Source organism: Sturnira hondurensis, unplaced genomic scaffold (genome assembly GCF_014824575.4).
Source record: "Sturnira hondurensis isolate 20B ecotype Veracruz unplaced genomic scaffold, ASM1482457v3 Scaffold0021666, whole genome shotgun sequence".
Classification (NCBI taxonomy): domain Eukaryota; kingdom Metazoa; phylum Chordata; class Mammalia; order Chiroptera; family Phyllostomidae; genus Sturnira; species Sturnira hondurensis.
In genome coordinates, this window is record NW_028094297.1 from 370559 (window position 1) to 396299 (window position 25741).

General features: G+C 37.5%; 1 protein-coding gene and 1 pseudogene across 2 annotated transcripts; one reads left to right on the forward strand and one right to left on the reverse strand.

Annotated features, from left to right (window-relative positions):
- On the reverse strand, positions 1-23713 carry LOC118978264 (sulfotransferase family cytosolic 1B member 1-like). 2 transcript variants are annotated; one of them, XM_037033634.1, is made up of 9 exons: positions 23641-23713; positions 23206-23251; positions 21362-21562; positions 20961-21086; positions 17372-17469; positions 15228-15354; positions 9026-9120; positions 5565-5745; positions 1-2379 (listed from the first exon to the last, which is right to left on the reverse strand). In XM_037033634.1, the coding sequence occupies exons 3-9, from the start codon at positions 21507-21509 to the stop codon at positions 2267-2269; spliced, it is 888 nt and encodes a 295-aa protein (XP_036889529.1). In that variant the 5' UTR covers positions 21510-21562; positions 23206-23251; positions 23641-23713; the 3' UTR covers positions 1-2266. The 2 variants fall into 2 exon arrangements, with proteins under 2 accessions (XP_036889529.1, XP_036889530.1); XM_037033635.1 differs by lacking the exon at positions 23206-23251 and having other exon boundaries at positions 23641-23684.
- Positions 1-25741, forward strand: part of LOC118978259 (UDP-glucuronosyltransferase 2B31-like) — a 421339-nt pseudogene that overhangs the window by 254451 nt on the left and 141147 nt on the right.

Genomic DNA, 25741 nt, shown 5'->3' on the forward strand with positions numbered 1-25741 from the left:
TGTGTATACATGCATACGTGTATTATGTATTTTCATATACATATATGTACATGTTTACACAGGTGAATACAGTTTAATTATGCTTGTCACAAAGTGGATAGCAAATAAAGCCAGATAATTTTACAATGTGGAAGAAACACAAACCGATTACTTAATTTTACCATAAGAAAATTAAAATGTTGCTTATTCAGTTTTCTAAAGTTTAAGTGAGTCACTAGAGGAATATGCAGACTATTGTTCTCTTTGAAGACTTTCTGGTTGTTTTACTTTCATCAGTAATGATGAGATTCACAATTGGCACTTACTACATAGGTACTTAAACAAATTCCAGCACTTGCTTTGAATCTCATGATGAAAAAAATTTAAGCCACACTTTGGCTTCATAGAAGAACAATTCCTTGACTTGCTTAGTGAGGCTCCATGAATGAGACAGTAATCATCATTGCCAGATATTTACAATCACTGTCCTTAAATCAGAGTCTATGGTTAAAGAAAAAAGAAATGGGGGTTATTATAAGTGGTTTTGTTTTAAAATTACACCAATGACTTCTGAAAAGAGAAAAAATGATAAATCCATCATTTTAGGAAAAGTAATTTGGTGGCAGTTCACTGAATGATTTCAAGGAATATTAGGGACCCTTGCAGCTGGAATTCCAGTGGGATTGCTGCTGTCTGAAGTAGCCCATAAACTCAGGAGAAAGTGAACCAGGGTGTTGCCATTCGTAACAAATTTTAAAAATGGACAAGAGGCAACAACCTGTTAAAAGAAAATCTAAATTCTATTTTCTTCTCCACTTTATCTCCAGTACCTATAAAACTGTCTGGGATACAGCTAAAGCTCCCTTAAAGGTTTTGAATAAAGTCCAGTTTCAGAGACATATGTTCACAAAGAAAAACTAAGGAAAGTACAAATCATTTCGTATTGTTAGTGAAGGCAGTTAGTGCAGCTAATCTATTACACAGATAAAGGGCTAGTTCAGAGATAGTTAATTATTTTTCAGAAACAGACCAAAGTATCACAAATTTGCACCACACTAATTTATTATCAAGAAAGATAATAAATCAAATGCATACATGATTGGCTTAATCCTTGTTCACAAGACTGTTCTAGAAAGTAGAAACTGATTCACAATACCCTGAGCTATTCAAGGTTAACTACTACTAAACATGTGTCTAAGAAACATAAACACAAATTTCATTCCCTGAAGTAATTTATAATGCAAATGATAGATAATAACTCTCAACTATGTCTGGAATCACAGAAATCTCACTCCTTGGAAGTTTGCACTTGGCATTGGATCAGTCCTCCACTGGCATTGGGAGAAATGAGTTACAAGCTTGAGGAGCTATTCCAGGTGCAGAGGCCTACAGCACAGATTCAGTCTGGAAGAAAAATATTGTAACCCAAGTTATTGTAACCATGTCAGTCGTGGCCTAGGATGTTGGTCATGTGTCAGAACTCCTCTCCAGAACAAGTAAGGGCCCAGGGAACTGGAAGCAAGAAGAAATAAACTGAAGTGCCTAAATGGAGGCCAGTGAGCAGCACTAGGCAATTCTCAGCAGTTCATAACAGTCAGGTGGGATGTGGGAGGTACTCTCCCCAGGAAACAGGTTCCAGTCCTCAGTCAGGCTCTCAGGATAGAGCTCCTGTTGCCAGAGAAGGAGATACAAAGGAGACTCATGTAAACCTTTCACCTTTGGAAATTCAGAGATTAGAAATTTGGATAATCAGATTAGGGATAAACACTATTCCAAAGTCTGAGCCACGTGACTTGGGACATGAACCACGTTATGAAAATAGAGGGTTTGCAAGAACAGGAGCTCTGACTCAGGAAACAACTTGAAACCCAGGCACAGCAGTGCAGCAGAGTGTCCAGAGTCAAACACTCAGCAAAGGGAAATTGGGGCAGAGCTAGGAAATACAGTGTCAGCGTACAAATTTCTTGGACCATGGTAACAGGGAGAAAAACTTCATTTTCAGCCAAAATATATGGAAACTGAGTAGCATAACTGTTTTCTTGGCAGTACTAGTCTAGGAAAAGGCATGAACAGTTTACAAAAAGGTAATGATTGGCCTTAACTTTACAGAATGGACATTTTCAGAGTCAGGAGCAAAACTGGGAAGTAAACAATGACACTGAAAAATCAAAGTTTTAAAAGTATGTCTGCTTCTTTAAAAACCCGTTTGATTTTCCAAGTCAAGTCATAACTGTCCCTGTGTCAACTAATTTCAGGTTGGTTCTTTCAGAATTGCAGCTGAGGTTCTCTAGTAGTCGGTGCGGAACTGCAGTGTACTTCCAGACATTTCCTTCCTGTAAATGGCATCAAACTTCTCATTTTGGGCCACTGTGAAGTGATTCTTCCAGTCACCTGTAATTCCTACAAATAAGAATTACAAAAACATATGAAGGAGTAAAATATTTCCATTATGACAGGAAAGCTAGCATAGAGCAAAAGAAAGAGTTGCAAAAGTTAAAGAAAGATTGTCCTTTGTATTTGAATACTTTAAAATGTCATTTCTGTTTTACTGGTAATTCCTCCCATTTAAAAAGTGGCTTATAACTATAGAGTCTGACATTTAGAGATATATTCTGAAAGGGGTTAATTCCCTTGTTTAAATTCATGGACTGTACAATTCATAGTTTCCTGAAAGATATTCTTTAGTGCTTCTCATTGTCCTGGGCCATAGGGTTTCAACTGTACACTGGTCAGGACATATTTTATATCACAAGTTACTTTGCAAACTGTGCAAAGATGGTTCATCTGCACAACGAATCCATAAAGTTGAAAGGTGATAAGTATCAGTTCCCAGAATGCATAAATGAGGATGGAATAATACTGGTAGGATACTTGTGATTTCTGAGTTCACCAGGCTCACATTTTATTTGCATTTTATATGTGAAGATTAACATCAAATGTAATATTCATGAATGATCTTTACAAAAGTAAACTTGGTGATATGAATTTATTTACTATCTTAAACATGGATGCTTATAAATATTTATATAACAAGTAAATAAATACTAATGGACTGCCAATGCACTTGGAGGAAAACATTTACTTGTTATAATTATGAAATAATCAATATTAAACATGTCCTACTCAATTGTAATGTCTATTAACTTGTGATTACTTGATGAGAATCTCAAGTCCTTTTAATATAAAGCATCCCCTTAGGTTGTTTTTCTGGTTATTATAATTTGTCCTATGTTTACTAGATGACAAGAAGTCTTAGAAAAGTATATGTGGGGGTAGGGTGAATACACTCAGGATAGTACAACTGCAGAGGTATTAAAAATATAGAGCACAGACTTAAACAATGAAGAGTCATGTACAAAGTATTTCAATATCTTCTATTTAGAGTATAAATTACATAACACATGCAAACACATTCACCTCATAAGAACAAGAAAAGTGTACATTTTCTGATACAGTAAATGATGGCAAAGCCCAGGTATTTCTGTTTTGCTGCAATTGGGGCATGGGTATAGGGGATAGGGACATCACCTATCCAGTCCCTACCACCTTTACTATTGTGTAACTGAATTATAACATTGATTGTGCAACATAGCGTCATTCAAGACTTGAGTGTGCCTGGCCCTTGGACCGTTTCACTTTGAGCCCTTCTCAGCATCCATTTGCATGCATGCCTCCTGCATTGCATTAGGAGCCTCCTGAGGCAGATGCGTGTGTCCTTCGAACTTGCACATTCTACAGAATATGTGCTGCATATAGGTGGTGATGAAGGGCTTCCAATGTGTAAATTAATGAATGAGTGTATATGCCTTCAATATTTATTGAATGAATAAATGAGTAAATGGATAGAGGCACCATGAACAGTTTAATAAGTCTTGTTATAATCAGAAACTTATTACAAATATTTACATAGCATTTAGCATGAACTCCCCACAAAACTTGTTCCATAGATGTTAGTACTTGGCATTTTCAGTGATGCAACCAGGGTTTTGGCAGATATATTAAAGTATCGAAAGTCATAAATCAGGGACTGGCATAGTCTGGATCAATTCCAGACCAATTTGACTACAAAGGACGTGTTCCTCACCACTTCTGGAGGGCATGCTCTCATTGTAGCAGCATGCACTTTTTTAGGTTAAAATTAGGAAAACTCTAAAATTCAGATACTGAGCTTATTTTCTTTACCTTTATACCCCAATGAGGATCATGTGATGGATCAGTGTTCCTATGAGAAGGATAGAATTCTCCTAGAAGTTTCAGTTGACAATCCAGCATGATAAACATGTGCCTTCTTTTACAAAGATTGTTTTTCTGACTCTTCCACCAGAAAATGTGTATGTATCTTCTTTGCTCTATTACACCGCTGGCAATGAAAAACTTGCTTTGCCCCTCTTAAACTAGAGTTTACTTTTGAAAAGTTAAATGTAGAGATTTAAAAAATAAAAAACAACTTTAAAACACTAGAACTATTTTTTTTATTTTAGCAAGTTGTGGAAAACAATGTTTCACAAAATAATTTAACCATATAACACTTTAAAATTAAGGGTTTTCTTACTCATGTTCCTGTACACAATACATTCCTAGGGTTATGTTTACTTCCCAGTGCACCAACTGAAATTCTACCCCTTTCCCTTCAACTCCATAAAGAATATTGAAACCAAAGGGTGGCATTATTAGGTGGATCACATTTCAGATTTAAGTTAGCAATTTGTTAAATGCATTCTTTTTACCATTAATAAAATATTATAGCACAAATTATATAAACCAGCCATAATGGAAGTAATGCTATATTTCAGCAATGAGTGCCATCATCCTCTGTTGTCATCTTCACAACTTAAATTTACATTCCATGTTTCCTGTAATTCAGACTGCATTTTTAGGTAACAAAAACTTTCCATAGAGTAAAAAAAGGGTACTTTAGCTTGATGAATCCTTTTCTATAAAGTGACCCTTGTTTTCTAAATGATATGGGGTCTTTAAAGACTATGCTACTTTTTCCTGACTGGTCTGCCTCAGTGGGTTGGATGTCATCCTGCAAACAAAAAGGTGGCAGGTTCAATTCCCAGTCTGGGCACATGACTGGGTTGCAGGTATGTGAGATGCAACTGATAAATTGTTCTCTCACACATAAAAGTTTCTCTCCCTCTTTCTCCTTTCTTCTCTCTGTATAAATAAATAAAATATTCAAAAAATAATATGGTGCCACACTGACTCACATTAATCATGGAGAGAAAGATGCCTATGTCAATTTAGGCAAAGATTGGGGATTTACATACAACAAATTTGGAATGACTCATATCAGAATTGACAAGACCACTCCCTTTTAGCAGGGTAGTAAATAAGAGGAGAAATAACTATCAAATATTCAAGGTATTTTGACACTAGGTTTACATGCAGTATTTCCTTTAATAATTTCTAGTCGGATGTGGCAGTTTTTGTGGTTAGTATTTTCAGTGTTGTTATTTTACAGATGAGGGAATGATACCCAAAGGGTCTAAGTCCTTTGGTAGAGATCACAAGGTGAATCCTCATTTCAGAGTAATGTACAAGAAAATAAAAAAGAAAAATAAACTCAGAAAGATATTCACCTTTGCGCATAAAAGGGGATATGCTGTGATCCATCACTGTGTTTGGAATATGTGTATAATTCACCAGAGGGTTATCCTTCATCATTCCAAATGAGGTGTGATGGATGATCTTATCCAGGACCTCATCATTTAAGCTTTTCTCTAGAAATGTAGCAATCTTCTTGATTTCTTGCTTTGGATTCTAGTAGTGGGTAAAGAGACATCCAAGAACATGACAAAGATAATGTAAAAAGAATATGATATTTATATTCTGTTTTCTTAAATGTTTATCTGAATACTAAATCCATATTTGGTTGGGTCTCAATAATTTTTAAAAATGTTATTAAAATTGAAAACATAATTTGTGTTTAAGAAAAATAGAGGAGAAAAGTTTTGTTAGTGACAAATCTTATGTTTTTAGTTTACATTTAAGGTACAATAAGAACAAACTTCGGGCTAAATATTAACAGCATTTAGAGAAAAAAGGCCTAAGTGCTATTTTAAACTCATTTGCAATCAGATTTGCACTGCGCAAGACTTAGCGAACCAATTTGTTTTTTGCATTTCACTCCTTTTTCTGCTTTTGATCAAATATTTTTTTCTTGTTTTTAGCAACAAGATTTAAAAGCAAAAATAACAAATTCATGGACAACTTCAAGTATATTTCCTTAAAGTATAAATACTGATTAAAACTTGCTTAGACACCAGTTATTGAAAATAAACTCTAATAAATGTGCAAAGATATTGAGGCCTGAATTATTTATTAACCACTGAGGATAAAAAGAATCAAATTTGAAAAATGGATCATTTTCCACATTTTAATGACATAAACAATATTTGTAAGTTTTTAGGAAGCCAAACTAAAATCTGCATGAATACATTAGAAAGATTTTGGGAAAGCTGATAACTAAGCTGAGTTATAAAAGATGAGTCAGAATTTTCCAACATGTGTGGTCTTTTGTGACACTGAACAGTGAATATCGAGTAGTGAAAATAGTTAACACTCTTAAAGGTATTAGTGTCTCATAATATGTTTCAGGGAGAAAAAAGCATAATGGTTAAAGCTAGATCTGATGTGTTCACAAGAGTGAGTTATAAAACTAGAAAAATAAATTGGGTTTAAATTGAAAACATCCTGGGATGTCCTGTGGAGAAATTTGTATCTGCAATAAAAAGTGAAACAACAACTTTAAATAATGTGTCTTATTATCTCTATGCATGTGTGTGTGTGCATGTACACTTGTGAATGTTTTGGCAGGGAGTTCCCTAGAAGAGAAGTTCTGGTAATATTTTATGTATGAGGCCTCAACGAGAGAAGAATGAGATGTCTAATTAAGGGATGGGGATACTTAGAATGAGTGCAATGTCAGAAATCATGATAGTGGCGGAAAGCCAAAAGAAAAGTTAGTAACACTAGGGAAACACAGATGGGTGGGCAAATAGTAATTTCTGATAGTGATTCAAAGTGTTTGGAGAATAATCTGGCCACAGCCAAAGCATGACTGATGATGTCAGTTTATAAACCAGTAACAGTTCAAGTTCAGAGTGTTGGCTCCTATTGAATCTTCCTCTGCTGCATTGCTCTTTCACCTTGCTGATTGAGACTTTATGCAGACACTTATAAACCTGATGTAAATTATTGGACTTCTCTCTGAATTTTATTCTTGATACATAATTATACTTTTGCTATATTGTTGCTCTATTAAGCATCTTTACATGACATTGTCTAAGAATATCTGTATTGGAGTAGAAAAACGTTGGCTTTTAATTATGACCCATAGAGGAAATTTCAGTGGGGTTCAAAGTATTGGGGCATGCTTATAAGGCTGATCAGGACAGACTGTAAATTAATATAAATGAGTTAGTTTGAATAAAGCAGTTTAGCTACAGAATGAGAAAAGGTTGACATGAGAACATCATCTGGGAGACAGCGTGTGAGTCAAAGTTTGGATACCGGCCGAGCCCAGGAAATGCATTTCTCCATTCTGTGGAGAAGAGGGACTACATTGAGAAGCTAAAATTGCTCCTTTCATGAGGCTCTTAAGTACTACTCACGTCTCCAGGAAGAAAGAGAGATACTTGGTACAGAAGAACAAGGATCTCTCTTACAAAGTACTCATAATTTAATTTTATTAATAAAAAACACTTTAGTGGTGCAGCTGTGTATGCCAGCAAATTTGCATTACTTGCTTCAAGCACTGGTCAGATTTAGACCATAGGTTCTCAGTCGGCTACAAACAAATCTGATAGAGGATGGGAGCACATGCAGAGCAGAAAAACAGACAACTCTTTAATAAGATGGGAGAAACAATTTGTGGGTTTCTCAGAAATACTTGGGACAGGGATACTTTACCTGTGACATGATTTCTGGTATGCAAAGTAGAATTGTCACTACATTTTTTGTTATTAGTGCTTACTCATTTATTTATTCATCCAATCAATGGATCAGTTATTCATATAACAAATGACCATTGAGTCTTTATTTATGTGGTAGGTGCTGTATTGGGAAATGCACATGCAGTCACAAGAATGGTACATATGGTACCTTCTGTCATGAATCTGAAAGTCTAAAAAAAAATCCTCATTTCTGTACTAAGGCTTTGAAACTAATGTAACTTGGGTTAAACATATTTGCCATGTGTGCATGCATGTTTGCCTAATTTGAGTAAAATAGCTCCAGAATAGTGCTGGAAGTTTGCAGTGGAATTTGAAGGAATCCTAGTTCATACAGGAGGATAGATGAATGCTTATGAGTCCCTGTCTAAGAGGAAGTAGTAAGAAAATAAAGAGGGGGCACATTTGAAGGATATATTAGATAGGGCATGTGAACCAATGGGATGTTAAAGGTACAGTCGAACCATACTTACTATATAGAAGTCAATGAGGCCAACTTACTCTTAAGCTCTTAAAACTGAATGTACATAGAACATCATTAACCAAAAGAGAGGATAAACCAAGAAGAGGATGACATGTTGAAGAGAAAGAAGCAAGACAAGATTAGTTTTGAACACGTTAAATTTGAGAGTCATTTTAATAAAGGCACAGGTTTGAATTCAGGATAGAAGTGAAAAAAAGGGTTTTGAAGGGCCATTAGCACATAAATAGTTTTGGCAACAGTGGGCCTGGAATATGCACTAAAATACACCAAGCAGCTGAAAAAGAGAAACAACTAAGTGATACGGAAAGATCCGCTGGAAAATCACCAGTGTGATAGCCTGTTAAATGGAGAAGAAAATTTGAGAAAGAAAAGCTGCTCAAAGTAAACACAATGGTTAAAAAAGAATATGAGGGATAAAAATGTCATAGTTTTCACAATTAGAACATTATTAATGACCTTAACAAGATCTGGGTAAGCAGGCATGAAGAATAGGAAAAGCAATCATGTTATTTTGGACTCCACAGGTTAACTTGAAAATGTTATATTCATCCTTTTACCCCAGCATGTAGTGGGACATATCTATAATGAATTTCTATCATTTTACCTCTTTCATATCTTCATAGTGTAAGAAAAGTATTGGGTGTTCTTCTTTTTTCTTCCACCAGCTCTTAACATGATTAAACCAGGAGCCATAGGCCACTAAAAGCACAGAAAAAGTCTCTGTCCATAAGCATTCATAAAATTAAAGATTTGTTTCTGAACAATAAGTTAGATTACACAAACATTTTGTGGAATTTAATAGCCAAGGGAACTGAGACTAAGAAGCCAATTTAAAAGCTTATATAATCAGATTGTGTAGATGGCAGTAAGGTAGGTGGGAGCCAAGTCTACTTCTTCTGCACAGGGGTGAAAGACCTAGCCGATGTACTCAGGAACAGAGCAAACAGCCAACGGTACCTCGGCATATATGAAGATAGTAGACCAAAAATTGTAGAGGGCATTGAAAAACTGAATGATTAGGAGACTGCGTGAGGACAATAAAGTGCCTGGGAAAAGCACGGGGACCATGGCAGCTACAGCCCCAGGCCTATCACCCGCCAGGTCTGCCACAGGATTCTTGGGAGAGAGCTGGGTCAGTGGCTCCTTTCCCTTCCAAACAAGGTTTGAGCAGCACTGGGGGTGACCTGGTTGCTTGAAGTCACAGGGAGGGAAATAAGAATGAAGTGGCAAACACGCAGGGTCTATGAGCACCCATGGATAATGTGTGCTGGGGAGAGTTGAGAGTTGAGCCATGACAGGCCCTGATCTGGATAGTCCTGGTCTGGATGGAGAATTGGCTGAGTAAGAGGCCAGGCCCTGGTATGGAGTGGCAGGCTTGAGCAGGAGGAATTTCTCAAAAAAGAAAAAGTGGAAAAAGAGGCACCCAGTGGCTATTTGGGGAATTCTCCTGCAGCAGCCATTGTGGCCTCCTCCCCACCCAGCCACACCCCTGAGCTGGCTTGGTAGGCCCTGAGCATACTCCCATAACCCTAGAAAGAGTTCAGCCCAAACCTGAGGGACCAGAGGAGGCCTGGACAAGCACACATGCCCACAGCCCTGGGGGAGAGAAGAGTGCACACCAGGGAAGTTCTGGTGTCCACAGCCAAAAACCTGGGAAGAGTGCACTCCCAAACTTCTGGGAACAGAGGCTTCTGGGGAACCAGGCTGGAGGCTGATGCAGTGCAGATCAGGAAGGGAGAAAAGCAAAACCAATCCCTACTCAGCCTGCTGCAGCCAGGAAGAGGAGCAAAACTGGCTTGGCCAGTTTGAAGCCAGCAGGAGGCTTTTTTTTTTTTTTAGTAATCTTTTATTTTATCATTATTATTATTTTCAACTTAACTCCTCCTTCTTCTCTTTATTCCTTCTTCCTTTCTTTCCCTTTTTATCTCCTCCTCCTCCTCCTCCTCTTCCTTTAATTTCCACAAATGGGACAAAAAAACCTGGAACTGTGAAAAGACCAGAACTGGACCCAAAGGAGGGGCATCCCAACAGTTGAGACAGTGAGACAAATTTCACTGCTACTTCACAGAACTTGCAAGTTATTTGTATATTTGTATGTAAATTTGCATATTTATACTATTATTTTCATTATTCTCACATCTTTTATTTCATTAGTATTTTTGTATTTATCTTCTTTCTGTTTAGTCTTCTTTGCTTGGCTGGTTAAATTGCATTGTTTGACTGGTTTCCCTTCTTCTCTCATTCATAGTGTATTGTGAATTTACTGTCTTTCACTTCACTTGTGTTTCATTAGCACACTACTCTAAGTCCTATACTTCTGATTCTGGTTATTCAGATCACATAGAGTCTGTCATATGATTATTGCTCCATTATTATTGTAAACAATAGCTGTTCCAGACAATGGTAAATACTACAGAGCACCCCTCCCAGGTCTTAGCCCACTTCACTGTTTCCTGAACTTTGTTACTGTTGGTTAACTCTAGTCTCCTACATACCACACCTATTTTCTGTTTTTTACTCTCACTTTACATCATAATCTGACCTCCCACAAGCTCACTGCTTTTTAGATCCAACTCACAATCCCCCTCAGCAAGAGTCTTATTTACTTTCCACCCCTTTTTAATAGTGGCTAGTTGGGTGAAATATCACAGTTAACACTATACCTATCCAAAGAATCTCCTATCTTTTCCCCATGGGCTGGTACTGTAAATATCATAGAATACACACCTGCTGTCTTAAACCATTTTGCCTTCCCCTCCAATTGATCACAAAAAAGAGTAGGTGGAAGCTATGAACACTAGGATACCTACTGGAAGAGGAAACCCACCCATAAAGGAACCTCCAATAGATAACAACAGAGAAAGGTGAAGAAGGGAGTGGAAGCCACACTAACTCAACATAGGACCTATCTGGAAACACAATTAAATGGAGAAAAAACTACCCAGAACAAACACCTGAACATGAGCAAGAGAGAATCCTCAAAACTTTGTACACACAGAAGAACCAGCTTCAACACAACCTGCACACACCTGCACAACAGAATACAAGAGGTGGTGGGCAAAGTGACCCTTAGTTAACCAGCTGGAGGGAAGGACCCATCAAAGAAAGACCCAATAACAGTCAAAATCCAAAGACATACACAGACCAACTTATATATGTAGAGCCCTTCATTCCAAAGAAGCTAAATATACATTCTTCTCAAATGCACATGGAACATTTTCAAAGATAGACTACATGATAGGACACAAAACAAGCCTCAACAAATTCAAGAAAATTGAAATCATACCAAGCATTTTCTCTGATCACAAGGGACTGAAACTAGAAATCAACCTCAAGGAAAAAAACCCAAAACTCTCAAAATCATGGAGATTGAATAGCATGCTATTCATTAAACAATGAATGGGTCAAGAATGAGATTAGGGAAGAAATAAAAAAGTTTCTGGAAACAAATGAAAATGAACTCATGACAACCCAAAACTTATGGGACACAGTGAAGGCAGTCCTAAGAGGAAACTTTATAAAAATACAGGCCTATCTAAAAAAGATAGAAACATTTCAAATAAACAACCTTACCCTATGCCTACAAGAACTGGAGGAACAGCAATAAAGACAGCCCAGATCAAGTAGAAGGAAGGAAATAACCAAGATCAGAGCAGAATTAAATGACATAGAGACTAAAAGCACAATTCTAAGGATCAATGAATCCAGAAGCTTGTTCTTTGAAAAGATAAACAAAATTGACAAGCCTTTAAGCAGGCTCATCAAGAAAAAAGAGAGAGGACCCAAACAAATACAATCGGAAATGAAAGAAGAGAGACTACAACTGACACCACAGAAATAGAAGGGATTGTAAGAAATTACTACGAAGAACTGTATGCCAAGAAATTTGAAAACCTAGGTGAAATGGACAAATTTCTAGAAAAATATAATCTTCCAAAACTCAAAAAAGAAGAAGCAGAAACCCTAAACAGACCAGTAACAGCTAATAAAATTGAAACAGTAATTAAAAAACTTTCTATACACAAAAGCCCTGGATAAGACAGTTTCACAGGAAAATTTTACAAAGCATTTAAGGAAGACCTAACCCTCATCCTCAGATTATTTCAAAAAATTCAAGAAGATGGAAAACTCCCAAACTCTTTTTATGAAATCAACATCATCCTAATCCCAAAACCAGATAAAGACACAACAAAGAGAGAAAACTTCAAGCCAATATCACTGATGAATATAAATGCTAAAATCCTCAACAAAATATTGGCAAACCAAATCCAGCAATACGTTAAGAAGACCATATACCATGACCAAGTGGATTGCATCCCAGGGATGCAAGGATGGTACAATACTCACAAGTCAATAAACATAATATACCACACAAACAAGACAAATGACAAAATTCACATGGTCATATCAATAGATGTGGAAAAAGCATTTGAAAGGTACAGCACCCATTTACGATAAAAACACTCAGCAAAGTGGGAAAAAGGGGACATTCATCAACATAATAAAGGCCATACATAAGATGCCTACAGCCAACATCATACTCAATGGACAAAAACTTAGAGGTTTCCCATTATGATCAGGAACAGGACAAGGATGGCTACTTTCACCACTTCCATTCAACATAGTCCTAGAAGTCCTAGCCATAGCAATCAAACAAGAAAAATAAATAAAAGGCATCCAAATCAGAGAGGAGGAAACAAAGCTGTCACTTTCTTGCAAGCGACATGATAGTGTACATAGAAAATCCTATAGACTCCACTATGTTGTTTACAACATATGTTGTCTCCTCACAGCGGGGAGCAACCTAAGCCAGATGTGAATACTTTGGAGGCCATCATGGAAGGACTCGGGAGGCTGCAACAAAGAGCGAGCAACAGACCCATACCCCCCAGCTATGTGACACAGCCCAAGGCCCCATGTCTTCTGGGAGACGTGCTTCCTGGCTCTAATCCCCTTAAGCCTGAATACCTGATGGGGAGGGGTGCAGCTCCTTGTCTTGCTAGAGTGTGTCCTGGGGACAAATATGGCATCACAAAGAATTCCTGAAAAACCTGTGAAATCTGCTCTGCTAAGAGTGCTTGCATTCATATGTTAAGGGTTTGAGCAGGAAACCGTAAAAATTTCTGCAAAACTCCCTTCCTGACAGACTCTGACTCAGACTAAGCCCTCAGATTTCTTTGAAATGTTATCTACTATTTGATCCTTGCTGCCCTGTGTTCCTGTGTATTACAACCCAATAAAAGCCCTTTAAGGAAGGGGTTCCAGGCCTTTTTTCCCCTGAGAAACTGGCCACTGCTTATAGTCCTTCCCCTTAGAGGGATCGGCCACCTCTCCTCTCAAAGCAGATCATGCCTTGTCTTGTTTACTTTCATCTGTTGTGGAAAGGGACTTGTGGGAAGAGTCACCCCCATACCATATGGGGAAAATATTTTCCAATGACACCTTGAAAAGGGGCTTGAGCTCCAAAATATATAAAGAACTAACACAACTCCACTCCAGGAAGACAAATTACCCAATTAAAAAATGAGCAAAAGACTTAAACAGACACTTCTCCAAGGCAGACATATAGAGGGCCCAAGACACATGAAAAGATGCTCAGTATCACTAGCATCAGAAAGATGCAAATTAAAACCACAATGAGATACCACCACTTAGACTGGTCAGAATGGCCAACATAAGCAAATCAACGAACAAGTGTTGGAGAGGATGTGGAGAAAAGGGAATCCTAGTGCACTGTTGGTGGGAATGCAGACTGGTGCAGCTGCTGTGGAAAAGTGTGGAATTTCCTCAGAAAACTAAAAATGGAACTGCCTTTTGACCCAGCAATTCCACTGCTCGGATTACACCCTAAGAACCCTGAAACACCAATCCAAAAGAACCTATGCACCCCGATGTTCATAGCAGCACAATTTACAATAGCCAAACATTGGAAGCAACCTAAGTGTCTACTAGCAAATGAGTGGATCAAAAAGCTATGGTGCATTTACACAATGGAATTCTACACAGCAAAGAGAAAGAAGGAGCTTATACCCTTTGCTACAGCATGAATGAAACTGGAAAGCATTCTAGGCAAAATAAACCATATGATGAGGGACAAATACCATATGATCTCACATTTAACTGCAACATAATCAACAAAAGAAAAAAACAAACAAAATATAACAATAGTCATTAAAATTAATTATAATCTAACAATAGCCAGAGGGGAGGGTAGAGTGGACAGTGGAGAGAAGGGCTTTCAGGACCTATGATAAAGGACACACGGACAAAAGCAAGGGGGAGGGTGGAAGCAAGGGAGAAAGGTGGATATGAAGGGGGTGGGTTGAGGGGTTAGGAGAAAATACAAACTGAAATTTAACAATAACATAATTTAAATTAAAAAATTTAAAATATATGTAATCAACCACATGTGAATTTATAAGCAATCAGGTTAAAATATGTAAAGTACAAGGAAGTATTTCAATTGACCCCCCAAATGGGAAGAAACTATTATTTTATAAAGTACTCATATCAGCTATGTATCTATACTATTTCTATTGTGAGCAGAAACTGAGACTGTGTTTCTAGCAACTGAAAAGAGATTAGACAATATTTCATTAAGCCAATGTTTAATACCAGGCTTATATATTAAAAGTCATAGTAAAATATTAGAAATATTTGATTTAACTTTTAAATGGTACTTGAATATGCTTGTTTCTGATTTGGCAAAATAAGTGCTTAGAAAACAAAAAGTCATGCCAGTAATAGTAGTATTATTTAAAATTGAAAAAAAATGACTTATTAATTTTAGGCCAAGGACTACCTACCATTTCCAGTCATGAAATTTTCTAAATATTTTTCCCAGGTTCCAGGGAGAGGGTGCAAATTATTCATTAAGTCAAAATGGTAAAATGAAACTGCAACATCCTTGGCGTTTCGAGCCACATAAATCATCTGCAGGAGGAGAAGTAACAGATCAAATGGATGCTATTTTTATTTAGGAAAATAAAGATTAACATACAGGCAAGAAAGGAAGATATTTGAAATCCATGAAATTAAAACAGGGGAAACATCAGAGAAAATAATCAAATAGTTGGCTCTTTCAAAAAATCAACGAAATTGGTGAACAGCTAGCAAGGCCACATAAATGAGAGAAGACACAAATAAGAGTATAAAAGAAGTCCCATATCATATGCTAGTGGGAAAATGCAAATCAAAACATCAACACACCACTTCACAATAATTATTAGAATGACCACAAAGTCCAGGACACTGACAACATCAGATCCTGCTGTGGACGTGGGGCATTAAGAATCTCTCATTCATGGCTGGTAGGAATGCAAAATGGCAGGCACTGCTATTTTGGAAGACACTTTGGCAGGGTTTTTTTTTTTTTTTTTTTGGTAAAACTAAACATATTCATACTATGTGATTTAGCAATTGCACTACTTGGTATTTACCCAAAGGAACTGAAAAATGAGGCCCTGTCAAAATCTTGCATGTGGTTGTTTGTAGCAGCTTTATTCAGGATTGCCAGAATTTAGAAGCAACCAAGATTTGTTCACTCACTTCCTTTGGTAAGTGAGCGAACAAACAAGCTGTGGTACCTCCAGACAATAGAATATTATTCAGCACTACAAAGAAATAAGCTATCAAGTCATGAAAAGATATGAGAATCTTTAATGCACAATACTAAGTGAAAGACTACAATCTGTAATGGCTACATACTGTGTGATACCAAGTATATGATATTCTGGAAAAGGTAAAACTATGGAGACACATCAGTAGTTTTCAAAGTTGGGGAAGGGAGGGATGAATAGGTGGAGCACAGAGAGGTTTTTTTGTAAAGACTTTATTTATTCATTTTAGACAGAGGGGAAGAGAAGAAGAAAGAAAATGAGAGAAATATCAGTGTATGGTTGCCTCTTGACTGCCCTGTACTGGGGATCTGGTCTGCAATCAAAGCATGTGCCCTGACTGGGAATCAAACTGCTAACTTTTTGGTTCACAGGCTGCACTCAGTCTACTGAGCCACACCAGCCACGGTGGAGCACAGAAGATTTTTTAAGACCGTGAAACTACACTGTATGATAGTATAATGAATGATTACATGCACGTGTGTGTGTGTGTGTGTGTGTGTGTGTGTGTGTTTGTCCAACCCATTGAACAGGGGTGTCAAACTCATTTTCACTCGAGGCCACATCAGCTTCAAGGTTGCCTTCAAAGGGCCAAATATAATTTTAGGACTGTATAAATGTAACTACTCCTTAACTAGGGTCAAGGAGGTCTACATTCACCCCTTCGAAGGGAACCATGAGGCTAATATGACCCCCAGTGAAAATGAAATTGACACCCTTGCCATAGAATGTACATCAAGATGACCCCTACTATAAATTGTGGACTTTGGGTGATAACAATGTGTTAATGTAGGTTCATCAACTGTAACAAATGTGCACTCTGGTGGGAGATGCTGATAATGGAGAATCTAAGTGTATGTGGGAGCAACGGATGTATGCACAGTCACCTTGACTTCCACTCAGTTTTATTGTGAACCTAAAAATAGTCTATACATAAATGAAATTGCCAAAGAAAAAATAATATCTGTTAAAAGAAAGAATAAGAAGTGACTACATGAACAACTTTTCATTACAAAATTCAGCCACATAGAATTCCTCACACATCACAAACTAGTCAAATCGGCTAAGATGAAATGGATAATCTGAATACCAACAACCTTGTGTTGAGTTTTCAGAGGAGACCAGAACATCTAGGGACAGCTGGGGAATAACAGTAGCAATAGTGTGCTGAGATGAGAACTCTCTTGCTGCATGACTTTGGAAAACTTCAGTATGTAGGTTTAGATTAAGACAACGGAAACACTTTCATTCAAACATGAGAGCAATTATGTCTTATGTTAGTGTGTCACAGGGAATAGGGTCATTAAAAAATTGGCTGCTGGTCTGGGGTGTACCTTGCAGTTGTTCTCCCAGAAAGACTTAGGAAGGAGATCAATCGGTAGATGTGTCTTCACAAGACGAGGTGATGGATTCTTCTCCAATTGTTCTATACCTGAGAAAATGTAGTTTGTTATATAGAAGTATTAGTCTCCAACAGGTTTGCATTTCCGAATTTTCTCAAACAATCTTTCAAAATATTTTTCAGCAGTATATGATGCTGCTAAGTTTTGAACTAATCATAGGCATTATTTATCTGAACTCTAAGAGCCAATATTGCATGACAGTTAAGGGCATAGGTTCTGAAATCACCCCCCTTGGATTCAAATTCTAACTCAATCACTTGCTCACTGTGAGACATTGGAAAACATCCCAGTCTCAATATTTGACTTTTTTCACTTCCAACATGAGGAGTAATTATACCCACCTTAGTTAGCACTTTGGAGTTTCATCATACCTATGCATACTATAAATAATCATAAAAATGTTTTCTCTATGTCAGAAAGACACTAATACCTAGTAAGTCTCACATCACACTGTTTTGCACCAGCTAGTATAGTATTGATGATGTCATTTTGTGTAGCATCAGGTGTTGTATCTGCATTTTATTATTTCCTGTATTTGTTATATGCATATGCGAAGCAACAATGTTGTGCAACTTTTAGGTGTTAGCTGAACTCTCCAAAGTCATACAACTAATGTATGCTAGAAGTTGGTTTCACATTAAGTGTTTGGAGGAGGCATGTATAAACTTCTGTGAGACACAGAACATCCATTCATTTTCTGTGTTCAGAGTCAGGAGGATCACACCACACAAGTGACATGGCCAGTCTGCAGGCACTTGTGGAGTAAAGGCATACTCAGAGAATTTCTCACCCTGACTAGGGAAAACTGGGCTTACCCTTTTCACTTACTGTTCTTATAATGGACTCAAGGCCTTTATCCCAGGTATACCTGTTAAAGATATCATCTCTTACAGAGTCACAAAGATCTCTTTTATTGTCTACTCTTTCAGGTTTCATATCCAATGAATCCTAAGGTCCTATGCATATTTTTCACAATATTAGTTATCCTGTCTAACCTCTAAATTACTTGTTAATCCTGCATTATTTTTATACCTTTTTCATATAACAACATACTTGCTCAAAATTTCATCTGACTCACTAATTTAAAGCAATCCTATACTTCGATTCCTAACACAGTTGTATTGCACATGCTAAAAAGCCAATCAGTGTCTATTAAAATAACCTTTTAAAAGGTTCTATAGAGCACTTATTACTGGTTCATAGTTCATTTACCTATTTGTTTGTTGTCAGTTCCCACATGCCTTCCTTGTCCCCACCCCCAAACACACACACTAGAATGGACATTCCATAAAAGCAGGGATAGAGCCTGTTTTCTCCACCAACAGAAGCTCCATAGAGAACAGGGCATAGCAGCCACTTGTATCAAGAACTCCTTAATATCAGTGCAGACAGTTCAGCAAATTTAGGAAATAAAGATGCAAAAATTCCAGTTAAGTCTGTATTTCAGATTAATCAGAGATACCTTTGAGTGTAAGTATCCCCCATGAAATATTTGGGATATACTTTTACTAAATAAAATAGCTTTCTGAATTTAAAAATTAATTGGGCATCCTGGATTTTATCGGGAAAATTAATTACACAGCTATAAAATTCCACAAGATACTTCAGTATGCTTCTACTGACCTAGTAGTTACAGCCTCTTTATTCAGCATATAGAAATGAGAGATCCTAACCTTCCACATCTCACTATTCCTCAATGCCACCATGTGAACGCGTATGTCTGTTTCTTTGATGAAGTTTTCCCCACATTGTTGTTCCTCTTCCTGCCCTAAACCTCAATGAAAAATTTCTCAGCCCCTTCTGTTGTGTAATTGTTTTGCCCTAGAGACCCTTCAAATGAACCCTTTACATGCACAAATATGTGCACATCAGGAATATGAAATGACACCACAAGTATTCACATTCAGGCTCCAGAGTAAACCTGAGTCCCAGTTTATCCTCCTTTACCTGGTGAACCAATTCACTCTCTGGTAATGCTGCCCAGCCTCACTGAACACCTCCCACCTGGGTCTCCCACCGATAATCCCCACTTCTCTCTCCCTGATCCATTTGATACTATCACTTCTTTATAGTTTTCTGTGGCTCTGGTGTCTTAACTCAATTTTGCAATTGCTTTGGTTGCTTGTCCCTGGTTGCTTGGAATTAGTCCTCTAATTCCAAACTTTAGCATTTGCTCTCTGACTTCAAGCAACCACACAGCATGAATAATATCCAGTTGGTCCTTCTCTTCCTATGTATAAAATGAGCTCTAACAGGGCAGAGAATTTGGATTCTGCTCTTTAAATTGATAAACAACCTAACCACCAGACTTATTCCAGGTTTTCAGCAATATTGAAGAGACAGGACTCACTGCTTAACCCCTCTCACTTGCCTACAAGAAACCATCTGATTATCTCTTAGCTCACAGTTTCTTGAAAATTATAAGCCCTACATGACCTGTTCCTGTCTAGTCTCTAATTGTTTTTGCATGTCACATTTCCCATCTTTCTTTGTTATTGCCAGTTGCTATAGTTGTTTTTAGTCCCTGGACTATTCCATTATCTTTCAACACCTAGGTCTTTATAACTAATACTTCACCTTCCTGAAATAAGTTTTCTCCAACTATGTGTGTGGTATTAGGTCTCAATTCAGGAGCAATATCTCTAACTACTCAATTTAAAGTAAAACCTAAGCCCTGGCTGGTGTAGCTCAGTGGACTGAGCACGGGCCTGAGAACCAGAGGATCGCGGTTCGATTCCCAGTCAGGGCACATACCTGGGTTGCAGGCCAGTTTCCGGCAGGGGACACACAATACATTGTGTGTCCTCGGCAGAGGCAACCATACATTGATATTTCTCTCCCTCTCTCCTTCCCTTCCCATCTAATAAATAAAAATATTAAAAAAAATAAAAATAAAGTAAAGCCTCTTGTTTTTCTCTTCCATAGACCCCTATTCTTTGGATATATAAGATAAACAATATTCACATATTGTTACTATATTTACTTATCTAATGTCCCCAAATTACCATAAGCTCCTTGGGGTTTAGGACATGAATTTGCTAATCGTGTTTGCACCTAGCCCATACAACAGTGTATAATTCTTTAGAAGCACTTAATAAACATTTGTGAAATGAAAAAATAAATTGTACTAATAAATAAATCCCATTTTTGAGAGGCATTGTGTTCCTTTACTTATTTATAGCAAAGTCCTAAATTAGGAGTTTATTTTTCTAATCTACCAAATTCTACACAACAAAAGCCAATAAAAGATAAGAAGCACTTTTTATGCCATCAGCCAAATTTTTAATCACTTTCTACAACAAAACTTGTTTATTTTTTTGGTATCATAATACTTGAATACTTGAACATGGACTAAAACTGTAGTTTTTCTATGTGCTTTGATATTGTACTGTTTTCAGACTTTCATTTTATGTTAATATATTTACTCCATTTTCTCTGAGTGAAAGTCATAAATACAACAATTAACAATGCTATATAAATAATATTACAAAATTATAATTCTCAAATGGTTTAAAATTACCTGAAATTATTCCAGGAATAGACATTTCCAACATTGGAACTTTAGCAGTTATAAAATCTCGCTTAGATTTTTCAGCATCTCCATCATTTAAAACCATGTCCACAATTTCACTTACCCAAGTGGTACCTGTGTCAAAAAGCAACAGTTTTTATAAACATCACCTGAACCTGAGGGAGAAAGTACCTGTTGGAAGCCTGCCATTCTAACACATTCTACCAGAAATTTAATTCTGAAGCTTCCTTTTCTATACCCCAAATGCCCATTTAATACCTTTCAAGTAGATGGCTGCACTGACTGATAGGATTAATTTGGTTGAGGATGATAATGGTTTTATAGAGAAGTTGATTTTCAGGCAACAAAGGCTAAACTCAGACCTGCACTGGTCAGGCCACAAAACTCACCTGATTTGGGGTAAGTGACTATCACGATGTCATCGGGCCTGCTGTGGAACTGTTCAACCTCTTCCCAGTTGATTGCAAAAGCATAGACCATAGGACAGCCATGGATCATCTTCAAATTTTTTCTCAGGACGTCTTTTGGGGAGGCCATTTTTGTACAAGATTGTACAAATTCTTAATAGAATAATTGCTCACAATCAAATCCTGGAAAAGTAAAGAGGATAAAGATTAGAAGCTGAGTAGCCAAAGTAATCCTTAAGATATGGCAATCTAACACAAAGTTAAACTGGCCTCTATCACACTGAGCACACAGAGATCTAAATACAAAGGGCATTTTTGTGGGTATAAAGCTGAGGACCGCAATTTGAGCCACTGGCCCAGTGACAAGAGGAACAAAGGTCTTTGGTGGAAGATTTGGGAGGAAACGAAACTACCTTACTTTGAATTTTAAAAATCATACCACACAGAAACATATCAAAAAGAATCTGGACTTCATGCAAAAACTATCTGGACTATCACCCATAATCACACTTCAGTTTGCCTCATTTTTCCATATACAAATATGTTATGTTTCTTACTATTTTTTTTCTGTACATAATGCCTTTGTTTTCTCTGCCTGCTTGTAAGGGTACTTTTTTTGTCATTGGTTTTGATGAGCAACTGGATTGTGATGTGCCATGGTGTGGTTGTTTTCTTGGGTGTATGTGTGTGTCCATGTGCACTTCAGATTTATTGAGGTTTTAAGAACTGTGGGTTTCACAGTCATTATTTCTTCAAATATTTTTCCTTTCTCTTTCTCTTCATTCTGAAACTCCAGCCCCATGAAGTTGTGCACTGATGTACACTGATGTCCCATTCATTTTTAAAATCATTTTCTCTCTTTCTGTTTCAATTGCTATGCTTTTATGTTCACTAACCTTTTCCTCTAGAATGTGTGATTTGATGTTATTCCCATCCTATGCATTTTTGTTTCAGACATCATGGTTTTTATCTCCAAAGATCACTTTGGGATTGGTTATATGTTTCCTGTCTCAACTTTTCAAACATACTAAATACTATTACAGTGACTGTATGCAGAGTCTGCTGAAAGACACCAAACACATTAGCGCCAGAGCAGAAACAGACTTCAGTCTTTCCAGCTCCACTCACTTGGTTATACTGCAAACCTACTGTTGGTGGGCTCTCTCCAGAGTTAACAAGTGTTCATGATTTATCTTATTCAAATAAGAGGTTCACAGTTTATAAGAAAATATTTCTTTGACAAAGCAAACTTTCCCCTGAGAAAAAGCACAAGCTTTCCATGCTGCAAAAACGTCAGAGAAGAATGCTGTGAGTAACAAGATGAAACTAAGGCAGCTGATCTGAATAGTCACCTCTGGGACGTGGGTGTGAGCAGTTCAGAAACCTCAGAGGATTAGTCCTGAGTTAACATTGCCTCTTTGTGACCAGTATCAATAACGGTGAGTTCATACTTATATGCTGTGATGGGTCCAGGCAGTAGGGCTGGAAAACGTAAGATAACTAGTCTCACTGAACCAGATACATTGGAAGATGGCTCAAGACTGATGTTTACTTTGAATATAAAGTTAGTTCATAAATCTAGTCAATCCTACTAGAAAGTAACAATTTTATGGGGTCTTATATCATAGTCTACATGTTCTAATATGTCTTCCTATTTAAGTTAAGCCATGGGCTGAAAATTAAATTGTCTATACGTTGTTTTTTAAAAAATTAATGAAAAAGAAAAAAAGAAAAACAAAGCACCCCTTAGAACTAACCAAGTAATCTGACTTCAAAGCTGAATAGTTCTTCTAATGAGAAAAGAATATTTCTTCCATGTGTCTCACCTGATACAAAGTCCTGTTTTATTTGGTCCACATCAAACCCCAGGAGCTGAAATAAATAAAATAAACAACATATTTAATATACCAGAAAGTGTGTGTGCATGCACACTTGTTTGTAGGGAGGGGTGGAGGAACAGTGAGAGAAATGAGGATTTGAAGTGGATCCCTTTTCCCCTCATGAGGCTCAGGTTTCATGAGAAGACCATCCTGGCACACTTCAGGACAGTCCAACTGAACCGAGAAAAATAACAGTGATCATTAAAAGCTCAGAAATGCTGCACAAGTAACAACTGCATTTCCTGTGGTGAGAAAAAATATGGCAAGAGCATTCAAATTACACACATGTTCTAAATAAAAATCATTTAAAGAGCCCAGTGCTCTGTGGATGCAAGGTAAAAATTTCTAGAAGAGAGATTTAAAATGCAAACTTTAACTTACAATTTAATCCCCCCTTTTGATTTTCTCTGTCAGCAGTGGTGCTTGCTGGTGAAAGGAATCCTGGGAGCTGGTAGTAGTCCAGGAAGGGTAGGGCTAGGAAGTCCTGGAAGGGGGAAAAATAAGTTACAGGATGTGATTTGAATATGGTCATCAGTGACTTTATAAGCAGTTAAGATATGAAACATGTGAACTACACACTCACGCGCGCAAAGGCAGAGCATGCTTTTTCCACAGGTAGCAGAGCTAGGAAGCCCTGAGAAGGATGTGGATCAGGTTGGTGGCCAGAAGTCAGCCAAGTCAGAGACTGCCTAGATTTGAATGTTCCCACAAGGCTTCAAAGGGTCTGAAAGGAGTGTATAGGGAAAGAACCGGAAGGTTCAGCTGATGAAAGACTGTTGCTTCCCTACAATGTATAAGCTTATCTCCTAATCATTTTGGCCATGATGAAGAGTAGTGTTGTTTCTCTGTGTGTGTGTGTTTGCCAAAAAAAAAAAAAAAAACGGCCCCCAATATCATGGAAGGAGCAAACATATGCTGAAATAACAATTTTGGCAGGAGAAACAGAGAGGATAGAACTAATGGTCTGAGAAAGTATTTGCTTTCATTTAGTCTAATCATATCTAAAATCTCTTAGGTTATTTGGGGGTTTTTAGTTTAATTTTTTCTTTTCTTTCTTTGTTTATTTTTAGAGACAGAGAAAGAGAAAGAGAAATAGAGGAAGAGAAACATCAATGTGTGGTTGCCTCTTATGTGCCCCCTACCAGGGACCTTGCCTGCAACCCAGACAGGTGCCCTGACTGGGAATCAAACCAGTGACCGTTTGGTTCACAGGCCCATGGTCAACCCACTGAGCTACACCAGCCAAGGCTTAGTTTGTTTTTTTGTGTGTATGTTCTGAGTCACAGCTATAGAGAGAAGGAATGAACAAGGAGCTTGTGTGTAGAGGGCAAGAAATATGCTCCTGACCTCCACTCTCCTACCTCAACCGCCCTATAAGGTTTTATTATGCTCTAGTTTCTGGCATCAATCTTTTTGTTAAGGACATTTGTCTGGAACTTGGATACAACTACAATCACCAACCCCTTGCCCTGGCAATTATATCAGCGTGGGCCTGGGGAAGTCAACAAGCCCAGAAAGAAACCAGCACTCTTTTATATGTTTTACTTTATTTACAGATTTCAAAGTAAATTTTAAAGACATATTTGTGTTTATAAAAGACCTTGCCTTTACCAACAGATTTCTGTTTAATTTTGCCAGCAAGTGTTTATTTTCTCATTTGTGTGAAGGGTAAAAGTATGTGTGAGAGAACACACAAAGAAAAGGTGTTTGTGGGTGTCCAGTTTAGTTGCATTTTGTTGCAGTTATGGAAACTAAAATCCTCAGCACATCTGGTATATGAATCTGATGATCACTAAGATCCATCATATGTTAACATCAATCTGGCTCTCTTTGAGGATTTTGAACTTATGATCTTTCTAAGATATTCCCTAAGCTAGATCATTTTGGGGTGCTCTTTTGACCCTCTAGACTAAGGTATTTTTATTTTTATTTTTGATGACACATAAAGACATCGACTTCCTCAAATCACCCCCCTTTCCTGATACCCATGCAATCAAATGACATGGACTAAAGTCACAGGGCCAATACACTTCTACCATCACCAAAAACAAAAGTTCAGGAAATTATCATTTCAATTGGGTACACAGATCTCCTATTAAATATTCAGTTTTTCAGTGTGAAAAAGCCAGTTGTAATGGGCAAGATAATAATGGACATCTAGACAAGCCGAAATCAGGAAGAGTTCAGAGACCTGGTGCAGTTCTACCACAGATTCTCTTAAATAAACTTATGAGTAAAACAGACTATTGCACCTTCTCAGCCACAATTAGTGAAGCTATGCAGGAAAGTAGCAGGCACCCTGAAATCAGTAAGAGAAGCCAGAGGGTGGACTCTAGAACCAGGATAGGTCCGCTGGTTCTAGGGAAGCTGTAAATCCCAAACTCAAGTATAAACTCCATGACCCTCCTGCCACCCCCCAAAAAAAGAAGAAAAAAAGAAAGAAAGAAGGAAAGGAAGAACAAGCAAGAGAAAAATGAGAGAG

Excerpts from the sequence above, each read along its gene's own strand:
- LOC118978264 (XM_037033634.1), bottom strand. The coding sequence starts at position 21,509 with ATGGCCTCCCCAAAAGACGTCCTGAGAAAAAATTTGAAGATGATCCAT. Across the intron at positions 15,355-17,371 it reads TCTGGGAGAACAACTGCAAG|ATGATTTATGTGGCTCGAAA; the intron begins GTACACCCCAGA and ends CTCCTCCTGCAG. Across the intron at positions 5,746-9,025 it reads ACTATGAAGATATGAAAGAG|AATCCAAAGCAAGAAATCAA; the intron begins GTAAAATGATAG and ends ACCCACTACTAG.